The 19,934-nt window shown below is 42.7% G+C and overlaps 1 protein-coding gene across 2 annotated transcripts in view; it reads right to left on the reverse strand.

Annotated features, from left to right (window-relative positions):
- Window positions 1–19,934, reverse strand: part of dlc1 (DLC1 Rho GTPase activating protein) — a 440,514-nt gene that overhangs the window by 171,409 nt on the left and 249,171 nt on the right. For both annotated transcript variants that reach the window (XM_033029199.1, XM_033029190.1), the window contains exon 5: window positions 12,188–12,221. In XM_033029199.1, the coding sequence (XP_032885090.1) occupies window positions 12,188–12,221 (34 nt within the window). The remainder of the gene's footprint in view (window positions 1–12,187; window positions 12,222–19,934) is intronic.

A 19,934-nucleotide genomic window follows, 5' to 3' on the forward strand; every position in this document is an offset into this window, starting at 1 on the left:
GAGGGACGACGGTTCATGCGACAACAGGAATGGAGGCAACAGCTGCAGCGGGCCTTTCTGGCCAGCAGCAGCTGGGACTGTAAAATGGAGCTAAAATGTGACTCTTGCATACAGATTTAGTGCTTTGTTCAGTACATTCTGAACAAACCAGGGGATTGTGGTCATATATGGTGATAGTCTTGTTGATCTGAATGCAAAAAAAGCATTTCACTGTACCTTGGTACACATCATATTAAAAAAAACCATTGAACAGGCCCTTCGGTCCACAATGTCTGTACCAGAAAATGATGCCGACCATTTACATCTGTGAGCTTAAGTAGATGGAAGGCTCTTTTGGATAGAAGATGGGCACAAATGGCTGGAGTAACTCAGCGGGCCAGGCAGCATCTCTGGAGAGAAGGAATGTATTATGTTTTGGGTGAATAGACAATAGACAATAGACAATAGGTGCAGGAGTAGGCCATTCGGCCCTTCGAGCCAGCACCGCCATTCAATGAGATCATAGCTGATCATCCCCAATCAGTACCCCGTTCCTGCCTTCTCCCCATTTCCCCTATCTTTAAGAGCCCTATCTAGCTCTCTCTAGAAAGTATCCAGAAAATCGGCCTCCACCGCCATCTGAGGCAGAGAATTCCACAGACTCACAACCCTTCTTCAGACAAGAATCGTCTTGATCGAAACGTCACCCATTCCTTCTCTCCAGAGATGCTGCCTGTCCCGCTGAGTTACTCCAGCCATGTGTGTCTATCTTCGATTTAAACCAGCATCTGCAGTTCCTTACTGCGCTTTTAGATAGCATCCAAACAAAAATTGTCTGAGAGCATTCTGCGGCCAAAGACATACATTTTAAAAGTGGTTGATTTTGCAAGCTAGATAATAAATATTGGTTGATGATGTGAATCTGGGGGCCATCACAGCTGAACCAGATCCTGATCTTATCTTCACCAGTGTTATCATGGCAACCCAGCACGTTCCTTCATGATACAGTAAACAGGGGTGGGAATAGTGGCTGCTTGTCATCTTAAACTGTCTTTCTCTGAACAATGGTAAATTAATCTTAATATTATGCTTGCGATTCTGACTGATGCCAGTCAATGGCACAGTGTTGTCACTAAAACTGATATATTGCATTTAGAAACATTATGTTATAAAACATTTACAAAAATATTATGATCTAAGAATAAAGAAAATGACCATGGAAGCAAACTATTCTGAGTTTATTCTGATGAGGCACAATGATCCTTACTTTTGATATTCAATGGCAGTTATAATGTTTATCTTGCTGTATGCATTTTGACAATAGGCACCCAATCTTTGGATGATATTTGTTTCATTTTAAGGTATTTGTGTGAAGCAATTTATCATTAAAGAACCAAACAGGACAAATAATTTCTTCCACACCTTCCAATCTTTGCTTGCAAAAGTTGGGTTGTTGTGCTGCCACTGAAAACCATTCTCACTTCTCCTTCATAGATACAGTGGATAGATTCTTGATCAGTGCTAGTGTCAGAAGTTATGGGGAGAAGGCAGCAGAATGGGGTCAGGAGGGAAAGATAGATCAGGTATGATTGAATAACGGAATAGACTTGATGGGCCGAATGGACTAATAGTACTCCTATATCTTATGACCTTATGACCTTATGATAAACTTTTAATGGTGGGCGTAACACATTCCTGTCATTGAGGGTTCATCGGTCCATACTTTGTGAGTCAACAAGCATGTGCGTCTCCAGCTGCAAATGAGCATGTACATTACTGGAGATACTGTCAGCAAAGGCTCATATTGAAGTTAAAAAGAATTTAAACATGTATGAACAGGCTGGACTAATCAAACATCAAATGAAAGTTTTTTGCTTGAAAAGATCCACAAAATCAAAGAGAGTGTTGCTTTGCATAGGAAAATAGAACGGGTACAGGCCCTTCGGCCAACAATTTAAATATCGAACATGATGTCAAGTTAAAGTAATCTCCTCTGACTGCACATGAACCCTATCCCTCTGATCCCTGCTTATCCATGTGCCTATCCAAAAGCCTCTTCAATGCCATTGTTGTAACTACCTACACCATCACTCCTGGCAGCATGTTCCAGGCACCCACCGCACTTTGTGTAAAAAACACCATGCACAACTCCTTTGAACTTTGCCCCTCGCACCTACAAGCCATGCCCTCTAGTCTTTGATTTTATCCTTGCAGACAAACGTATGTTTATTAACTTCATAGATTAAACCAATAGTTCAGTCAATGCCTTCCATCAGAACCTCAGCAGCAATCAATGTCAATATTTTGGTGAAAATGTTGTCATTTTATCATCATTGAGATGGATTAAGAGGATAGATTAACTCTATTACTCACATATAGGGACATGATCATTGGTTTACTGCTCATAAATGCTTTAGTTTGGATGAAACCACTTGTTCCTCAGGCTAGTCCAAACACACAGCTCCTACTGCAACCACTCTGGGAGCATCTCTGGGTAACACACAATCCTTCCTGTTACCAACATTGAGGGGCAATTGTGAAGGAAGTATTTGACACCACAGCTGCACCGTAGCGAGCATTTTATCGGGATGCATCACAGCTCAGTTCGGGATCAGCTCCATCCAAGACCGCAAGAAATTGCAGAGTATTGTGGACGCAGCCCAGACCATCATACAAACCAACCTCCCCTTCCATGAACTCCATCTACACTTCACGTTGCCGCAGGAAGGCCACCAGCATAAACAAGGATGGGTCTTAGCCTGGATACTCACTCTTCTCCCCTCTCCCATCAGGAAAGAGGTACAGAAATGTGAAAATGCATACCTCCAGATTCAGGGGCAGTTTTTTTCCCAGCTGTTATCCGGCAACTGTGCCATCCTATCACCAACTAGAGAGTGGTCCTGACCTACCATCTACCTCATTGGGGACCCTCGCTAGAATAGGTTCTATTTTTTTTTAATATGTTTTTTTTAACCTTATTGCAGAAGACAATGGAAGAGAATGCTGTGTTTGTCCAGATGATTAGAGATTCAAACAAATTCAGGAAACTCAATAATAAATCATGACACTAGACATATATTCTCTCTATCATTGGGTCTCCATGATGCAGTATGTACTATTTATAAAACATACTGCAGCAACTCGCCAAAACCTCCTGGACAGTGTCTCCCCAAAACTGGAAGAGCAAGGATGTGGCACCGACATTTAGTGACCCAATGTGCCTCAGTAAATACCCAAACCCTAGCATCCACTCTGTAAATAAATCTTGATCTGTCGCACTCTTTGGCTAGTTCAATACTTTGATCACATTATTAATGATATAGCAAAATTATATCAATGAATGTATATTGAAATACTGAATATGAATAAATCAGGAAATGACTTCAGAAGTCACGTCCAGTAATCAACAAGCAACAAAGTTAGGAGGAAGCTAGTCAATATTTCAGCTTAACTGTTGTTACAGGCATTCGGGGAAATCTGAACATAATCTTGTCGTTTGTATGATTTGTGTCAGAATAGAAAATGTTCATGATTTGGATTGAGGTAGTATAAACGCTTTAGTTTCAGAGGATTCTAAAACTAGAGGGCATAGGGTGAGTGGGGGTGATTAAAGCCACCTCAGGGGCAGCTTTTTCACTCAGAGGGATAGTCAGTATCCGGAATGAGTTAGATATACTCATGAGGGAGGAAGCTATAGATGTGGAAGTTAAAGGACCTTTGGGACAGATATATGGATAGGAAGAGTTATGGATAGGATATGGGCCAAATGCAAACAAATGTGACTAGCCTCTGGTATCTAAGATTTAAACTACTACTTTGATCTTAATGAAATGTTTGATAATGAACTATTTAAGCAAGATAACATTGTAGGAGCTGAGACAAATATATTGGCTTGGCAAGTGCAAGCTAAATATGATAAGAGATTGGAAACCAGGTCATTAAGTTTCTGCAAGTACCTACTATATAGCTGAACCAACTAATAGCCGACTGCGACAATGACAAAACCCTACAATAGTCACAGGACAGGGAGAAGGGACCCCACTGCAGATTGCCAGTAACACAGAGATTGCGGTAAATCCAGGAGCAAAACTCTTGTCACATGAGGGCAAGAAGAAACACTATATATTCAATTTTCTAGGTCAACTTCAAAGCTTTCCACTGATCGGGATGCAGAATGAGCTGGGTTGGTACAGTGGCACAGCAATAAAGTTGCTGCCTTACAGTTCCAGAGATTAGGTTCAATCCTGACTGTGCATTCTATCTGTACCGATTTTATATGTTCTCCCTGTGACTGCATAGGGATTTTTCTGGGTCCTCTGGTCTCCTTTCACATTCCAAAGACCTGCAGGTTTGTAGGGCTGCAAATTGTCCCTTGTGTGTAGGATAGAACCAATGTATGGGTTATCATTGGATGGCACGGAGTCAGTGGGCTACAGGGTCTGTTTCCACGCATTATCTCTAATGAAACAATATAGGCTAACCAAATGCAAGAATGCCCAATTTTAGATGTTAGATCCCTGCTAAGCGGACGCAAGGTGCCTAACGTCAGTTTTATGTCATAATCAGGAACATTCGGATGATGTTTAACCCAACTGAGCCCTGCACATTCAATTATGTTTGGGCACATGATTAGGGTGTACATAATTGTTGTCCATAGCCATGTTAAACCTGATAAAAGAATGCAAAGCTATCAAATGTTGTTTCCTTTATCTTAAAATTGAAATCTGTTCATATTCTGCCTGCTTCTCCCAGATTCATTGTCAAGATAAATTATAGTTAAACGATGCAGAACAGATTTTGATTCTTGATTATATCCTGAGCTATTTCAAATAATTCCAGCGAACATCGAGTGTGCAAAGGTTATCAGGCAGAGTTCCTGCTTTGATGTTTCCTTTGATAACATTAAGTGAAGTTGGTTGTGATAACAACCAGAATTGAAAAGTCTAAGGATGCTCAATATGTAGACGCACATGAAGGAAAACGTGACTAGATGACTGGTAGCATTGTGTGCCATCTTCTGAAGAGGAGATGGGAGAAATATTAATTGCGGATTCGATATTTTTGGATCGATTTTTCTCAGTGGTGAGACCTGGTGTATGTTTGGAACTGATTGCTTGCTGGGCTACTCCAGGTGCACCAATGGCTCCGAGCCACCACAGGGGCAGGAAAGACTGGCCAGTGGAAGAGGCTCTTGGGAGGACCAACAATTGGGAGAGGCAGAGCTCTTGGGGCAATGGCCTAAGTTAAATGCATAAAGATAAGGTGGTCCCTCCATTTCATGAGCTAACAATATCCATAGTATATACAGTACTCTGTACAGCTAACAACAGCACTGAATTCTGACATAAAATCTTTAATCAACAGGGTATATTCTTCAAGAACCAGAGGACATAGGTTTAAAGTGAGAGCAGGAAGATTTAATAGGGTCCTGCAGGGCAATTTTCGAACAGCCGATGGTGTGAGTATATGGAACGAGCTGCCAGAGGAGGTAGTTGCGGTAGGTACTATAACAGTGTTTACAAGACACTTGGACAGGTACATAGATAGGAAAGTTTTAGAGGGATATGGGCCAAATGCAAGCAAATGAGATGAAACTAGATGGGGCATCTTGGATGGCATGGAAGAGTTAGACCAGAGGGGGCTGTTTCCATTCTGTATAACTCTATGATTCTATGACTAAATTGGCTCTCAGCCCAGCAACAGAGCAATGGCCACTATGATTTGGATGCTCCATTTCAAACGTCTTTATCACTATGGAAAGAGTAGGTCAAATTCTCATCTACCCTTTTGCTATTGTGTTCATAGTTTTGAACTCTGCCATGATACTCGTTCATATAAACACTCACCCTGATATTTCTATCATCAGGGTTGGACTGCTACTAATTAACTGTGCAATATAAAATAATCTTCTGAAAGTCAATCATCGGGATATTAAACAAAAATTGAACCTCACCTCTCTTCCATCTCACGTTCCTTGTAATTAGAACCTTTATTGCAGCACAGATTAAAAACATTCCATTGAATATAGGGACCAGCTGGGCCTTGATGTATCACAGTTGCTGATGTGTCAACCTGCTGCTAAAGGTCATCATGCTGTGAACCTTGGCCTGCAAGGTCACATGATGCTGCCTCTTCCCTATGCTGTGCTCTGACCCTTAGATTATCGCCTTGTGCTACAGAGAAATGCAAGCCCTTCATTGCAGATTTTAGCATGAAATGGAAACGCGCTTCCATTGTCCTGCGTTTATTAAAATTTATAAAGGGGCTGATTTCTCCGCAACAAAGTGCCTTTTTGACCTGATTATGTTCCATGTGGAATCTGTCTACTACTGCAGCCTTGAGGCGTTGGATCTGAACTCAATTGCCTTTTGTTGTAAATCATCAAATATATCCTCTTTCTACTTTTAATTACAAAAAGTAAGTTCACATTTCTGCACGCTATAAAACATTTGAAAGTAAATGACTGGAATCAGCAAAAGTGAATACACTGCTGTTTAATGCTGTTAAACAGTCCAGCGGCATGTACGGATGGAATTCCTTTCTCCTACACGGCCCACACTTTGTATGACTCCAGTTCCGCACAAATGTCCTTTGATGTGGTCTAGCAGGAATATTAACAATCACAAGAGACAAACCACTCGATCACAACCTTGGTACCAAATCCAAACCTGGCTCAGGTGACCTTATTGATCTTTGGTCTGGTGCAAAAGTTGGTAGAGCTGTTTCACAGACTGGTACTTGTATGGCTATTATTTTGTCCGCATGATTTTTGAGTCATGGACCAGAGTCCTTCATCAAAATCTGTGGATCCTGAGCATTTTGGTGTAACGTAGACACAAGGAAATGCAGGTGCTGGTTTATGAGAAAAAAACTCAGCAGATCAGGCAGCATCTGTGGAGAACATGGATATGAGACCTCACCTATCCATGTTCTCCAGAGATAGACACAGAATGCTTGAGTAACTCAATGGGTCAGGTAGTATCTCTGAAAAAACCTGACCCACTGAGTTATTCCAGCACTTTGTGTCTCACCTTGGTATAATGTCAGGTTTGTGCCTGGGTGTTCACAACCTTCTCCATTATTGCATCTGTCTCACTCTATCTATTCGCAACACTTTTGGTCCTGCAATTATTCTTCTGGCTCAACATTTTGCCGTGATTGTAGCCTTAAACCACTTCAGTGTTACTCAATGAAACTCTCTCCTCCTTTCTCACATGTTCACCTCTAGCTTCACTGCTAAAAAGTCCTCCTGTATGATGAAAAGCTCGGACTACATCAATTTCTTTTTTACACCTCTGTGAGATCATATATAATATCCTTATAACTATAAAACTCTGATCTTGGATGTGTGTGTGTGTGTGTGTGTGTGTGTGTGTGTGTGTGTGTGTGTGTTTGTGTGTTTGTGTGTGTGTGTGTGTGTGTGTGTGTTTGTGTGTGTGTGTGTGTGTGTGTGTATGTGTGTGTGACCACATCTACTCAAAAAAAAAACCGACAACCCTCAAGTTATTTATGAAAATGTTCACAAATCTGAAATGTCTTTGAAAGTAGAAACCGAGCAGCTTTGGCTGATGACGTCACAATGGCTCTGCGTGCTGCGGGCCCTGCGTGCTGCGTCTGCGCTGCGAGTGATGTCTCCCCGCGAGCTGCTGCCGCCCCCCCCCCACGAGCTGCTGCCCCGCGAGCTGCCGAGCCCTGCGAGCTGATGCCACCCCAGTGAGCTTCCACCCCCCCCCCACGTGCTGCCCCAGAGCCGTGAGCTACCACCCCCCCTCACTCCCTCTACCCTCTCTCCCCCTCCTCTCTATCCCCTCCCCTCTCCTCCTCTCCTCCCTCTCCCTTTCTTCCCCCTCATCTCTCTCCTGCACCCCCTCACCCCTCCCCTCCAGCCCCTCTCCCCCTACCCTCCTTCCCTCCCACTCTCCCCTCCCCCTCCCCCTCCCATCCCCCAATCCCCCCCTTCCCCCTACCCGCTCCCTTCCCCACTCCCTCTCCCATCCCTCCTCCTCCTCCTTCCCCCCACCTCTCCTCCTCCCTTTCCCCCCCTCTACCCCCTCCCCCCCCTCCCCCCCTCCCCCTCCCTCCCCCCCCCTCTCTTCCCCCCTCCCTCTGTCTCTGACTTTCTCTCCTTGTCTCTGCCTCTCTCTCTGCGAGTTGGGGGCTATGCGTCAGTGGATAGTGTGGGTATAGGGTAAAGAAGCCAATGAATAATATTAATATAATATCAAGAGGGGTGGTTAGTGTGTGTGTGGGGAGGGGTAGTTAGTGTGTGTGTGGAAGGTGGTTAGTGTGTTTGTGTGACCCGCAGCCCCCCTCCCCCCCGCAACCGTGCATTTGGGGGACGGGACCCAACGGGTCCCACTTGGTCTAGTATAATATAAATATAATGTCTACTGGCTCTATTTTACATTCATGACAATCCAGACATTATTGAGACGCATTTTTGATAAATTTCATTAAATGTTATGTACGCCATTTTAAAATAATAATTAATATAAATTGTCATGTTGCTTCTTCTTGAGTTAATAGTACAACTAAAGTTTATTGCCTCAGAATATTTAAAAGTATGAATGCCACATTGACCTTTTCAAACTATTTCCATAAAAGGTACTGTGACATCATATAATGAAAGGTCATCAGGTTTAATCCATGTCAGAATTAAGATTCTCTTGTAATAACATTATTTTAGCTGTAAAATAACTGTTAGCACAACTGTCAGCTAGAAATAATGTAATTCATTGACCCCATGCTAAAATGTTCTTCTCAGCTCCAACGAAGGAACAAATTATACGTTCTTCAATTTTTCACATTACTTACATGAAAGAATATAACATAATTGCATTTTATTTTATGCTTTTCAGGATATAAACTTGCAGCTTTAAATGCTCTAATTTTCACTCTGTTCTAAATAATCTTTCCTGACCTCAGGATATCCCAAACCACTTTACAACAATTTAACCACTTTTGAAATGCAATTGACCTATATTCTGGGAATCCTGGCAACTTCCATAGGCAGCAAGGGGATAATGAATAGATAATATTTCAGTGAGGATAAGTGAGTATGTTGAAGAAGACCTCTCCTACTCTTTAAAGGGTGCTTGTGAATCTTTCATGTCCATAGTCTGAGAGAATTCATGGGCTCAATTTACAGGAAGATGGTATCTCTGATTATGCAGTACTCCCTGAGTTACGGGTCAGGTCAATCACATGCCTGACAGCAGACTCCCAAAACATTACGAGTTCACTCTGAAGTAGGATCCCACCCAAAACATCACTCCTCAGATGCTGCCTGATCCACCGAGTTACTCCAGTATTTTGTGTTTTACTCAATATTTCAGCATCTGCACTTCCTCGTGTCTCCATTCTGAGCTCTCTCATGGGATTATGGGGCAGATAGAGCAAATGTTTCAAGGATGTGCTCAATCATTTTGGCTATCTCTAACCCATGACCTGTGAAATAGAGATGGAATATTTGGGATGGCAATGAGAACCTTGAGTCCATGCATTAGGAGCACAACAGAGCCAGAAGGAATACACCACCACAAACCACTCACTTGCCCACCCCCTCAAACACCTCTTGACTCATCTGTTGAACAATCTGTCATTCCCACATTGGTCTCATCAATAACCAAAGAGCCAACAAAACTGGAGTGAAAGCATGTCATCCTTCACACAAGGGACTGTAAAAATGATTCATCTAGGTGTGGGACTTGAACCACAATCCTCCATCTCAGAGGCAAGGCTGCTAACAGAGGTTGAAACCTGAAGTGAGCATTCTTAGATTATGTACACCACACATTAAGGTCGTTCTAGATATGCATGGTGACAGGATTATCTGACCAATCCAAAATTCAATTTCTCTGTACCCGAGTGGCAATACGTTTCTTTGTAGCAGTCATCCTCATGATTTTTACTCATGAGCTCCATTGATCTTGTGTAGAATTCTGGGCAAACTGACCAGGGCTTAATTCATACAAATATCTGATAGTTGTGATCAGGACTCATCCCATGATCTCGGCCACTCTATGTCTTCACATACAAGTGTGCATGCAAGAGGGAATGAGAATGAGACAAATTACAGAGCTATTTAATTACCTTAAACAGAAAATACAACAAAAAACGACTTTTGTACAAACATACTCAGCAAGAAGTGGAAATGCAGAATAATTACAACACATACACACATATTCAGTCAGTCATAAATTGAGTCACTCTGATTATGTATCTCGGTTCTTAATATATTTTCAGTCAACAAAGGAATCAGGAGACATCTTGGCCTATTTTCTCAATTTGAATGAAAAGAGAGAAAGGTATTTTGGTCCCTTTCAGCTGACCCGGCCCCAATAAATTAACTGATAAGACTCACAATGCACAGAATGGGTGCAACATTGAGTTCTACAGCGTGGATTTACCGTGAAGTGTGGAAGATGCTTCATTTCCAAGGTGCCATCTAGTACATTAACATATGAGGGATGACACACTGACTAGATAAGAAGCTGGTGAGGGCATTAAAATGTGTAACTAATTCTTCTGTCAGTGCGCAAATTTATGAATGGTATGTTTTAATCATTTAAAAACAAATTGTGTTGAGGTATGGGAAAGGGAGGACCTTCCATTTCCGGTTTCAGCATCAACCTTCCGTGATAAAGTATCTATGTAACTAGGAGTGCAGCAGTTCAGATGGTGCCTCACCATGAGGTTTGCAAAGGAAGTTGGGGATGAGCAATAGCGTTGGCATTGCTAGTTATGCATGGAATTATCAAACATGAATCACCAGACAAGTATTTGGATGCTATCAATACGACTCTACCCTGTTCAATAATGTGCTTTGGTCACTCTCATTGAAGAATACGGATAGTCCTCCACTTTTTACAACAGACTTATTGCACCAATGTGGCATTGTTGACTTCTTTACTGCATGTTCTTTGATTAGAAGCATTATTGCACTACGGGCTCCCTAGAAACTCAATTGGAAATGCACCAACTCATTACAAGTCAGCTCTGAGAGCCAGGAGACAGATGAGACTAAGTTGTCAACTTGTTCATGTCCTTGGGATAGGAGAATGGAGTTTGCTGAAAGAAAGATCACATGGTGTTGCTTTGTTTGGGTTTAGGAATCTCTGGCTCACATACAGCCCAATCCTATGTCCCATTTAAAAAAAAGCAAAACCTGAAAAAACACCAGACACACTTTCAACAATTCTCAGATGGAACTGGGAAAATAAATTGGGATTATACATAAAATGGCTTAGTACCAAAGGGCCAATGCATTTGAATCGTTAACTTGTCTGGGACGTTGGCACTGAATGTTTCAAGGCAGACTGTTCCGATTTTGCAGGAAATAGTTAAAGGTATCTGATTATGTTCAACTCCCATGTCCACAGTACTTAACCTTTGTATTGGGAATCTGCCTGGTTTTGGACACAAAATAAACCTGTGAGTACTTCTTCCATCGAATAATTAAAACCAGGCGACAAAAGAAACACCCCAAGCATGTAAATTAAAATCATTAGGAAATAGCCAAAAAAGCAGATTGTGATGTGAACAACCACTGTGTATGGAAATTCCCGATGAAAAGAAGGTAGAAGAACAGCAGTATAAAAATGCAAAGATATACAGATTTTGCTATTTACCCCCTGACATTTGAGCAATGCAGCATTTGTTCCTTCAAAACAAAACAGCATCCTTTCCCACACAGCAATTTGGCACAGTGACTGATGAATTAAGAAAGCTCTGTCAGAATGTAAATCTTTGCTAAACTCTGCACCCAAGAATATGTCTTTAAGCATCAGAGATTTGTATGCGGAGAATAAAGAACTCAAGCTGCATTCTTTGAAGTCCACGCTTGGAATCCTTGACCAAGTAAAAACACTCCGCATATGTTAATTTGAAAGGTTGGACACTTTTTCAGAAATTAATGAAAATTTTCCCACACACTGGAGTAAGCCAGCTCTATTCATACCGAGACATAACCATTTATAGCCAATGAACATCATATTCTGCATCCACAGATGTGATAAGTAGCCTCCAGAATGTGCACACAGAAAGAGATTACGAAGTAAATTGAAATGCTAACAAAAATGCAATTACATTTCTACAAAAAACAATATAGTTTCATATTTCCTATTCATCATCTGAGAAGCAATGCCTGACCACGGAATGAGCTGAAGAAATATGACAAATTCCAAAAGTAACATACAGATCTACTCACCAGCCTTCCCTTTTTCTGATATCATCGGCATTGCCTACAAAAATATATTAAAATAAAGAAATAAATAACATTATAAACTACTGTAGATGATTTAGCACAATATGGTAAGCCAATTTTCAGACTGTAATAAGCTAAAATTTGTTAGAATAAAATTTGCACTGGTGTTTTGGTAACTCCTAAATTTAGAAGTTCCTAAATTGGACGGTCCCTATGCAGGGACAATTTCTTTCCCTCCACAGATACTGCTTGACCTGTTGAGTTTCTCCTGCAAAATATAAGGAACTGCTGATGCTGGAATCTTGAGCAAAGCACAAAGTGTTGGAGGAGCTCAGGCTGAATTGGGATGCACAAACGATCTGCTGGAGGAATTCAACGGGTCAGTCATTTTCTTGCCATTGGTGAGGTGAAGTAATGCTGGAAACTCACTCTGCATACTTGATAAATCTCATTATCAGAATTTAAGGACTCACAAACAATCTGCTGGAGGAACTCAATAGGTCAGGAAGCAGTGGAGAGAATGGATGGATAACATTTCATGTTGGGACCCTTCTTCAGGCTGAAGTGGCGCAGCGGTAGAGTTGCTGCCTTACAGCACCGGAGACCCAGGTTAAATCCTGACTACGGGAGCTGTCTGTATGGTGTTTGTATGTTCTCCATGTAACCTCTTGGGTTTTCTCCGGGTTCTCCGGTTTCCTCTAACGCTCCAAATTTTTGCAGGTGTGTAGCTTAATTGGCTTTGGTAGAAAAAATGGTGAATTGTCCCACGTGTGTAGGATAGTGCGAGTGTACGGGGTGATTGCTGGTTGGTGCAGACGGTAGGGCCTGTTTCTGCGCTGTCTAAAGATCCATTGTGTTCCTGCTGCACTTTGAGTTCCTCCAGCAGAGTGGTTCGGCAAGTGTACAGAGTGAACTTCCAGCGCCACTTCACCTCACATGTGGAGAGATTATGTCTACTTCTGCCGCTGGCTGAGGTACACATTCTTGACTCAGGCAACACACTGGTGAGGTGTCCAATCACCTCTATAGTTTGTCCCTATTCTCTGTCTGGGTGGTGTTCCTAGAGAGGAAGAGGGCCATTCATAACCCATTTTAGTTTTAATTTTATCTTCATCATTATTCTTTCAAAGTTTTTTCAAAGAAAAAAGGACCGTTATTGAAATTAGACAATGACAGTTAAAATTGCAGAAGAATGGTATTTTCTATGATCGTGGAGTTATTTGAAGAAATAGAATTTGAATTTCATTTAATATCAGGCAGCACAATTTGGATGTTGCAACCTTTAAAAGGAAGCAGCAATGGAGGGAGTTGAAGAAAAATATGCACAGTCTGCATATTTAATTTAACTACAAGAGGTGATGAGTTCATCCCTGAACTGTGTACCAAGCTGATGTAAACGTGTTTCGGCTTCAAAATCAGAATCCCAACACAGAATCATAGAGTCTCAGAACTGTACAATATATAAACAGACCCTTCGGCCCTTCACGGTCATTCTGACCTTTATACCTTCTACACCAAACCCATTGGCCAAACATCTGAGCATCTCTGAAGAGGCAATTTGGAAACTTTTGGATTCCTGACTGCCAAGGGGTTAGGAGCATAGTTGAAGTTAGAAATCTTCCCCAAGATAAGGAATTATATCTTTTTTTTGTTATTTCCAGAAACACACCATTGGACGAGCAAGAGTCCCAGTCTGTTAATTTGGGGACATGAGTTTCAATCCCATTCTAGCACCTGAGGTATATAAATTCAAGTAGTTACGTTAATCTGGGATTTCTTTAACAAAACATACATAGGCAATAATGGCCACAAAACTACAGGGTAATCGCACAATTGGTTCACAGAAGGAAGCCAATCCTTTTCCAATCTGGTCTCAGAGAGAATCCAGATGTACCTCTGAATCACCCTTTGAGATGCTCAGTAGAGGATGGACAATACATGCTTGCTGGTGATGAGAGGATCAGGAGATCATTAATTAATCTGTACATGTCAATCAATTAGCTTGGGCTGCAATCTATACATGCGCTGTGTAACATTAGGGTCAATCGGATCATGTCCAGAGGACTCATTAACCTGTTGTTCGCGTTATGGCCAACACGAATTGTCTGTCATCATGTCTACATCTTATGTTTCTTCCCTACACCAGATCTGCGCTCAAAGAATCAGCCACAGCACGCCTGTAGTTCCTGACCTGAAATATTAACCCTGTTTTTCTCTCCATGGATGTTTCCTGATCTGCTGTGTTTACAACTTTTTCTGTTTTTTGTCCAATCTTTAAGGGCCTGTCCCACTAGCGCGACTTTTCAGCAACTGTCTTCGAACTTCAAGCTCGAGGGCACTCGCCTGAAAAACCTCGAGCTGGATCTACCGTCAGCGATGAAACCGCAAGCCGGATCGACTGTTTGCACACACATACACACAAACACATCGCAAAGGCGGGGGCCAGGGAAAGCGGGGGAGCGCTGTCTGAAATTCACACCGCGATGAACAGGAAGGTAAAAAACAGCTGGCACAGTTACGGTAAGTCCTTTAGAGAGCGTGGAGAGGGGGGGGGAAGAGAAGGTGAGACAGGGGAAGAGAAGGGGAGAGAAGGGGAGAGAAGGGGAGAGAAGGGGAGAGAAAGGGGGGGGGGGGGGAAGAAGGAGTGGAGATACTTTAAAGAAGCCAGACAACTTTTAATAAAGTTTAGCGGGCATTTAACATTACCGGTCGGTTTACTTACCTTTTTTTTCTCAACGAGCTTTACCTTCAACTACCCTTGATTACCTTTGATTGCTTTTGATTACCTATGAATACCATTACGACCTACTATGACCTACCTCAGCTAAACCTACGAGTAAAAAATATACATTTTTTCCATGGTGACCTTTTTTTACACGTAGGCAGTTTTCAGCATGTTGAAAAAAATGCTGCAACCCAGCTGAGGTCTCGTGTATGCGGAGACTGCTCACGAGCATGAAGGGGAGTTACAAAGATCTCCTAGGACCTATACATGGTCAATTAACTGGTGTATATCATGTATTACATGTATAAATGTATAAATCGTTCTTACATTCAGGAACATGGTTAATTAACTGATGACATTATTTCCCTGTCCTAAAGGCCTTTGTTTTAGCTGGTGATTACATCTATTCCATCCCTCCCTCACAAAGATGTGGGATTTCAATTCGAGCGCACTTGTTTGAATAGATGCAAGCGGCATGTACAGCTTCTCTCCTGGGCGCGCAATACATGAAGCCAATGAAATGACACACCTGTCACACCAAAGATAGGCACAAAATGCTGGAGTAACTCAGCTGAAGAGGCAGCATCTCTGGAGAGAAGGAATGGGTGGCGTTTCGGGTCAAGACCCTTCAGACGCACTCTGAAGAATTGTCTCGGCACGAAACGTCACCCATTCCTTCTCTCCAGAGATGCTGCCTGTTTTGTGCGTGGGAGCGTTCCGCAAACACCGAGACGGTAATAAATAAACCATCTGTCCCTGCGGCCGGGGTGAATCACCCTGGTGTGGGTGTCAAAGTCTGGGGGTCGGAGGGGGGGGGGGGGGATCACCCTGGTGTGTAGGTTGGGGTCCGATGGCGGTGACTGTGGGACACTCCTGTGGGTGGAGACGGAGGAGAGAGAGACGGGGGAGAGAAGGGAGAGAGAGAAGGGAGAGAGAGCGGGAGGGGGGTGGGAGAGAAGGGGGGGGGGGAGAGAGAGAAGGGGGAGAGAGAATGGAGAGGGAGAGGGGGAGAGAGAGAAGAGGGGAGAGAGAGGAGGATAGAGAGAAGAGGGGAGAGAGAGGAGGAGAGAGGGAAGAGGGGAGAGAGAGGAGGAGAGAGAAGGGAGAGAGAGAAGGGAGAGAGAAGGGAGAGAGAAGGGAGAGAGAAGGGAGAGAGAGATGAGGGGAGAGAGAAGGGGAGACGGGAGTGTGGGGTTCATTTTCCCACACAAGCCATAGGTGACTGGGCAGTCTGAACCCAAGCACCAAGTTGAAAGCAGCTGAAGGTGCGCATCGCTCGGGACAGCTCCCATTCTCCCACGGCCACCCTCCGCGGGCTGCGGGGTCGGATGGAACGGAGGTTTGGGACAATGTTCATGCCTTCACAGTGATGTGATGGACGCGGGGGTCTGGACCAATCGTTGACAAGTCCCGCCCCCCCGGCAACGTCAAGTCCGTTATTGGACGTTTCTGTTGAGCGGCAGTCGGTCCTTTGGCTTGTAGGCGACACCGCCTTTCGGGTACGTGGCGTTTCGACAGTGCGGCCATTCGGTAAGTTTGCTTTTAGGCGACGCAGCCTTTTGGTTTGTTGGCTTTTAGGCATCCCGCCCTTTCGGTTAGTTTGCATTTAGGGGTCCCATCCTTTCGGTTAGTAGGCGTTTCATCTTCGGACTATTTCGGTTCATTGGCGTTTCGGCCTCGTTTCTATTCGGTTCTTTGGCTTCGGCCTCTCGTCTGTCGGCGCCGCGTCCGGGTACCCTTGGACATAGATTGCTGCTGTCTCAGAGCATTTTGTCATTCTCTCCTTGTTGCACTTCTGCTTGTGATGGGAGTTCTCTTCAGAACTTTCCTGGCAAGGTGGTAGGTGTGTCTATGTCTATTAGCACAATAACCTGTCTGATCCACTGTGGATGTGCCTCAGGTGAGGTTCTTAGGATTATTTATTTTATTGCAGCTTTCTGTCTCTAAGAGACTTGAGCAGCAATTGCATTACCATTGAAATAGCATTACCATCCCAAATAGTTGTATTATCATTTAGATCTGAATTTTGTAAAATTCACCACAATTTCAACAGGAATATATTTTACTTCAAATTGTAAAGTCTTATATTCTTTTTTAACAGCATCCAAAAGGCTGATCAACCAACAGGCACTCTTTGTTATCCTGTAATTTCTGGTGATATCAAACTTAGGTGTGGCTGTGGTAAAGGATCATTGGAACAATGGCAATGTTGGTGCACTCTAACTGTCCAAGACAGAGTATCATGAGGAGGCAGGAACATCGAGGTCTTCCTATATATAAAAACCTATTTTGTTACAAAATTATCTACTTTTTTTTTGAAATACAAAGAACTGCAGAACCTAGTTTGCAAAAAAGGACATAAAGTGCTGGAGTAACTGTGGATCAGGCAGCATCTCTGGAGGACACGGAGGGATCCTACATTCGCCAAAGATGTTGCCTGAAGCGTTGAGTTACTCCAGCACTTTGTGTCTTTTTTTGTCCTTTTCTTGTTGGTTTATTGTTAGATGTATACTTTAGACTGATTTTAGAGATACAGCGTTGAAACAGGCCATTCGGCCCACTAAGTTCGCGCCGACCAGTGATCCCCAAACTCTAACACTATCCTACACATTAGGGACACTTTCAGAATTTTTACTGATTTTTTTACCATAGCCAATTAACCTACAAACCTGTACATCTGTGAAATGTGGGAGGAAACCGGAGCAGCTGGAGACAACCCACGCAGTCACATGGAGAACGTACAAACTCAATACAGACAGCAACCCTAGTCAGGATCGAATCCCATCTCTGGCGCTGTAAGGCAGCATCTCTCTTGCTGTCACTGTGTCGCCCTAGCTTTATAATCATTTCAACTGTAGTTTTTCTTTGATCTTCACGGCTTTTATTCCTTTTAAATTTTACAAATATATATTAATAAGCCACTCTCCAAATACAAGTTCCAAGTCCACCACCTGTTTTATCTTTTTCTCCTTTCCCTCTCACTCACTACCCAGCCATACATTGGGAATTCAGGAACTCCCCACAGTATGACATGGTTCTGTTCCTGAGAACTAGTCATAACTCCAATAGTTCACAAGTTGGATATGCACCTGCCTGGCAATGTATTTTAAGGGCTAATAGAGACTAACCAAGGGTGTAGCTATAGTGAACCCAGGGTGTTTAATTCAACCATTGCCACAAACCAAGTTCCCACGGCCTGTATAACAGCTGATGAATCTACAGTAACACACTCCCCACATTCATTCAAATGTACAAGTAGGAGGACCTGTACTATTCTCCAGTATCTCATACAAGTATCATGCACGTGGTTCATGTATGAGGCCAAAAAGCTACTGCAAACAAAACCCAGTTACGTAGCAAATTCGGAAATTACCAACTTTGCTCACTAAGTTGAAAGATGATGTATCAGATGAGAAGCAGATGAGACTATCAGCAATATGAAAAAGCAAGTCTGTAACACTATTTAGGATTGAACAACTTAGGTAAAACCAAACTAGTAAAAGGTTATTATTTGACGAGTGATCATTGGTGATCAATACGTGGAACAGATTTTTAGTTGAACTATTGATGGAAACGTTTAAGAAACAATCTGATACTTTTATAAAGGAGGGGACAGTCATTTCTCTCTGAATAACTGCATTATGGGAATGGACTGAATGACCTTCTTCATCAGTAAGTTTCTTATAATCGTGTAAAGAACATTCTGCAGCCCAGCTGCGAGTAAATCAATAAGATGGTCAAATCTCTTACATCCCTTCAGGTACCGAGCGGGATAAGCTAATACCAGAAAAACAACAAAGCCCTTGGTATCAAAGGCAATGCCTGCTTACATGCTGGAGTGTGCTTTTGATCTTCTTGCATTTCTCCAGGCAACCAAGATTCAGCATGAAGGCAAAATGACCCATCTGGCCGTCTGGTGTCCATGCTCCACATGTGTTTAATTTAGATTTCACAGGTCCAAGGAGTGCAGCATTGCAAATGCCGAAGGCTCAGATCATTACGAGTAAGCTGGTCCCATTCTGAATAAATCATAATTTAAAATAATATTATAATGGTTGGGGCTCAAGCAGTCTGTATCTGCTGTTGAAATTGCAAAGAGCCTCCTGAAATGGTATTTTGCTGCTCACACTTGCTTTTTAAATTGCAGTGTATTTTCTATGGAAGGTGAAGTGCATCCAGGCAATTCTGCATATTATTTTTGCTTAGTTTCATTCAGGTTTGAAGTTATTATTTATAGTGCAATTCATTCACAATATCGACTAAAGGTCAATGAATGTAAAATAGCTTTCTTACCTAGGAGTATTGAAAGAAAATAACCCCATGCACAAGTTGACTTTGTTTTATCCATATTTATGACCCTTTCTGAAGTAGAGGTTAACGTTATCATCTAAAGTTAACGTTATCATCGACTTTGAAACTTCCACAGGCCCAGTGTACACAGCCTTTTGGGGAACATTAATGTGAAAAATTATTCCTGATTATTCGAGTCATAGATAGTCTTAGAGTGATACAGTGTGGAAACAGGCCCTTCAGCCCAACTTGCCCACACCGGCCAACATGTCCCAGCTACACTAGTCCCACCTGCCTGCATTTAGCCCGTGTCCTATCCATGTACTTGTCTAACTATTTCTTAAATGTTGGGATAATTCCAGCCTCAATTACCTCCTCTCGCAGCTTGTTCATATACCCACCACCCTTTGTGTGAAAAAGTTACCCCTCAGATTCCTATTAATTCTTTTCTCCTTCACCTTAAACCCATGTATTCCAGTTGCAAACCATTTTGACTCTCCTTCAATTCTCATTCCAACATTTCTGTCCTTAGCCTCCTTAGCCTCCTCAATTGCCAGAATGATGCCACATGTAAACTGGAGGCACATTTACCCACATTTCCATCTCTCTTACATGTGCCCATCCCAACCCGAGTGCACGTCCATTTCTTTCACCCTCTGCCCCACTTCCCCACCACCTTCCATCAACCCCTCCCCGTCCCCATCTGTCTACATATAGCCCTCCCTGTGGTTTTAC

The sequence above is a fragment of the Amblyraja radiata genome, chromosome 1, assembly GCF_010909765.2.
Source record: "Amblyraja radiata isolate CabotCenter1 chromosome 1, sAmbRad1.1.pri, whole genome shotgun sequence".
In the NCBI taxonomy this organism is placed as follows: Eukaryota; Metazoa; Chordata; class Chondrichthyes; order Rajiformes; family Rajidae; genus Amblyraja; species Amblyraja radiata.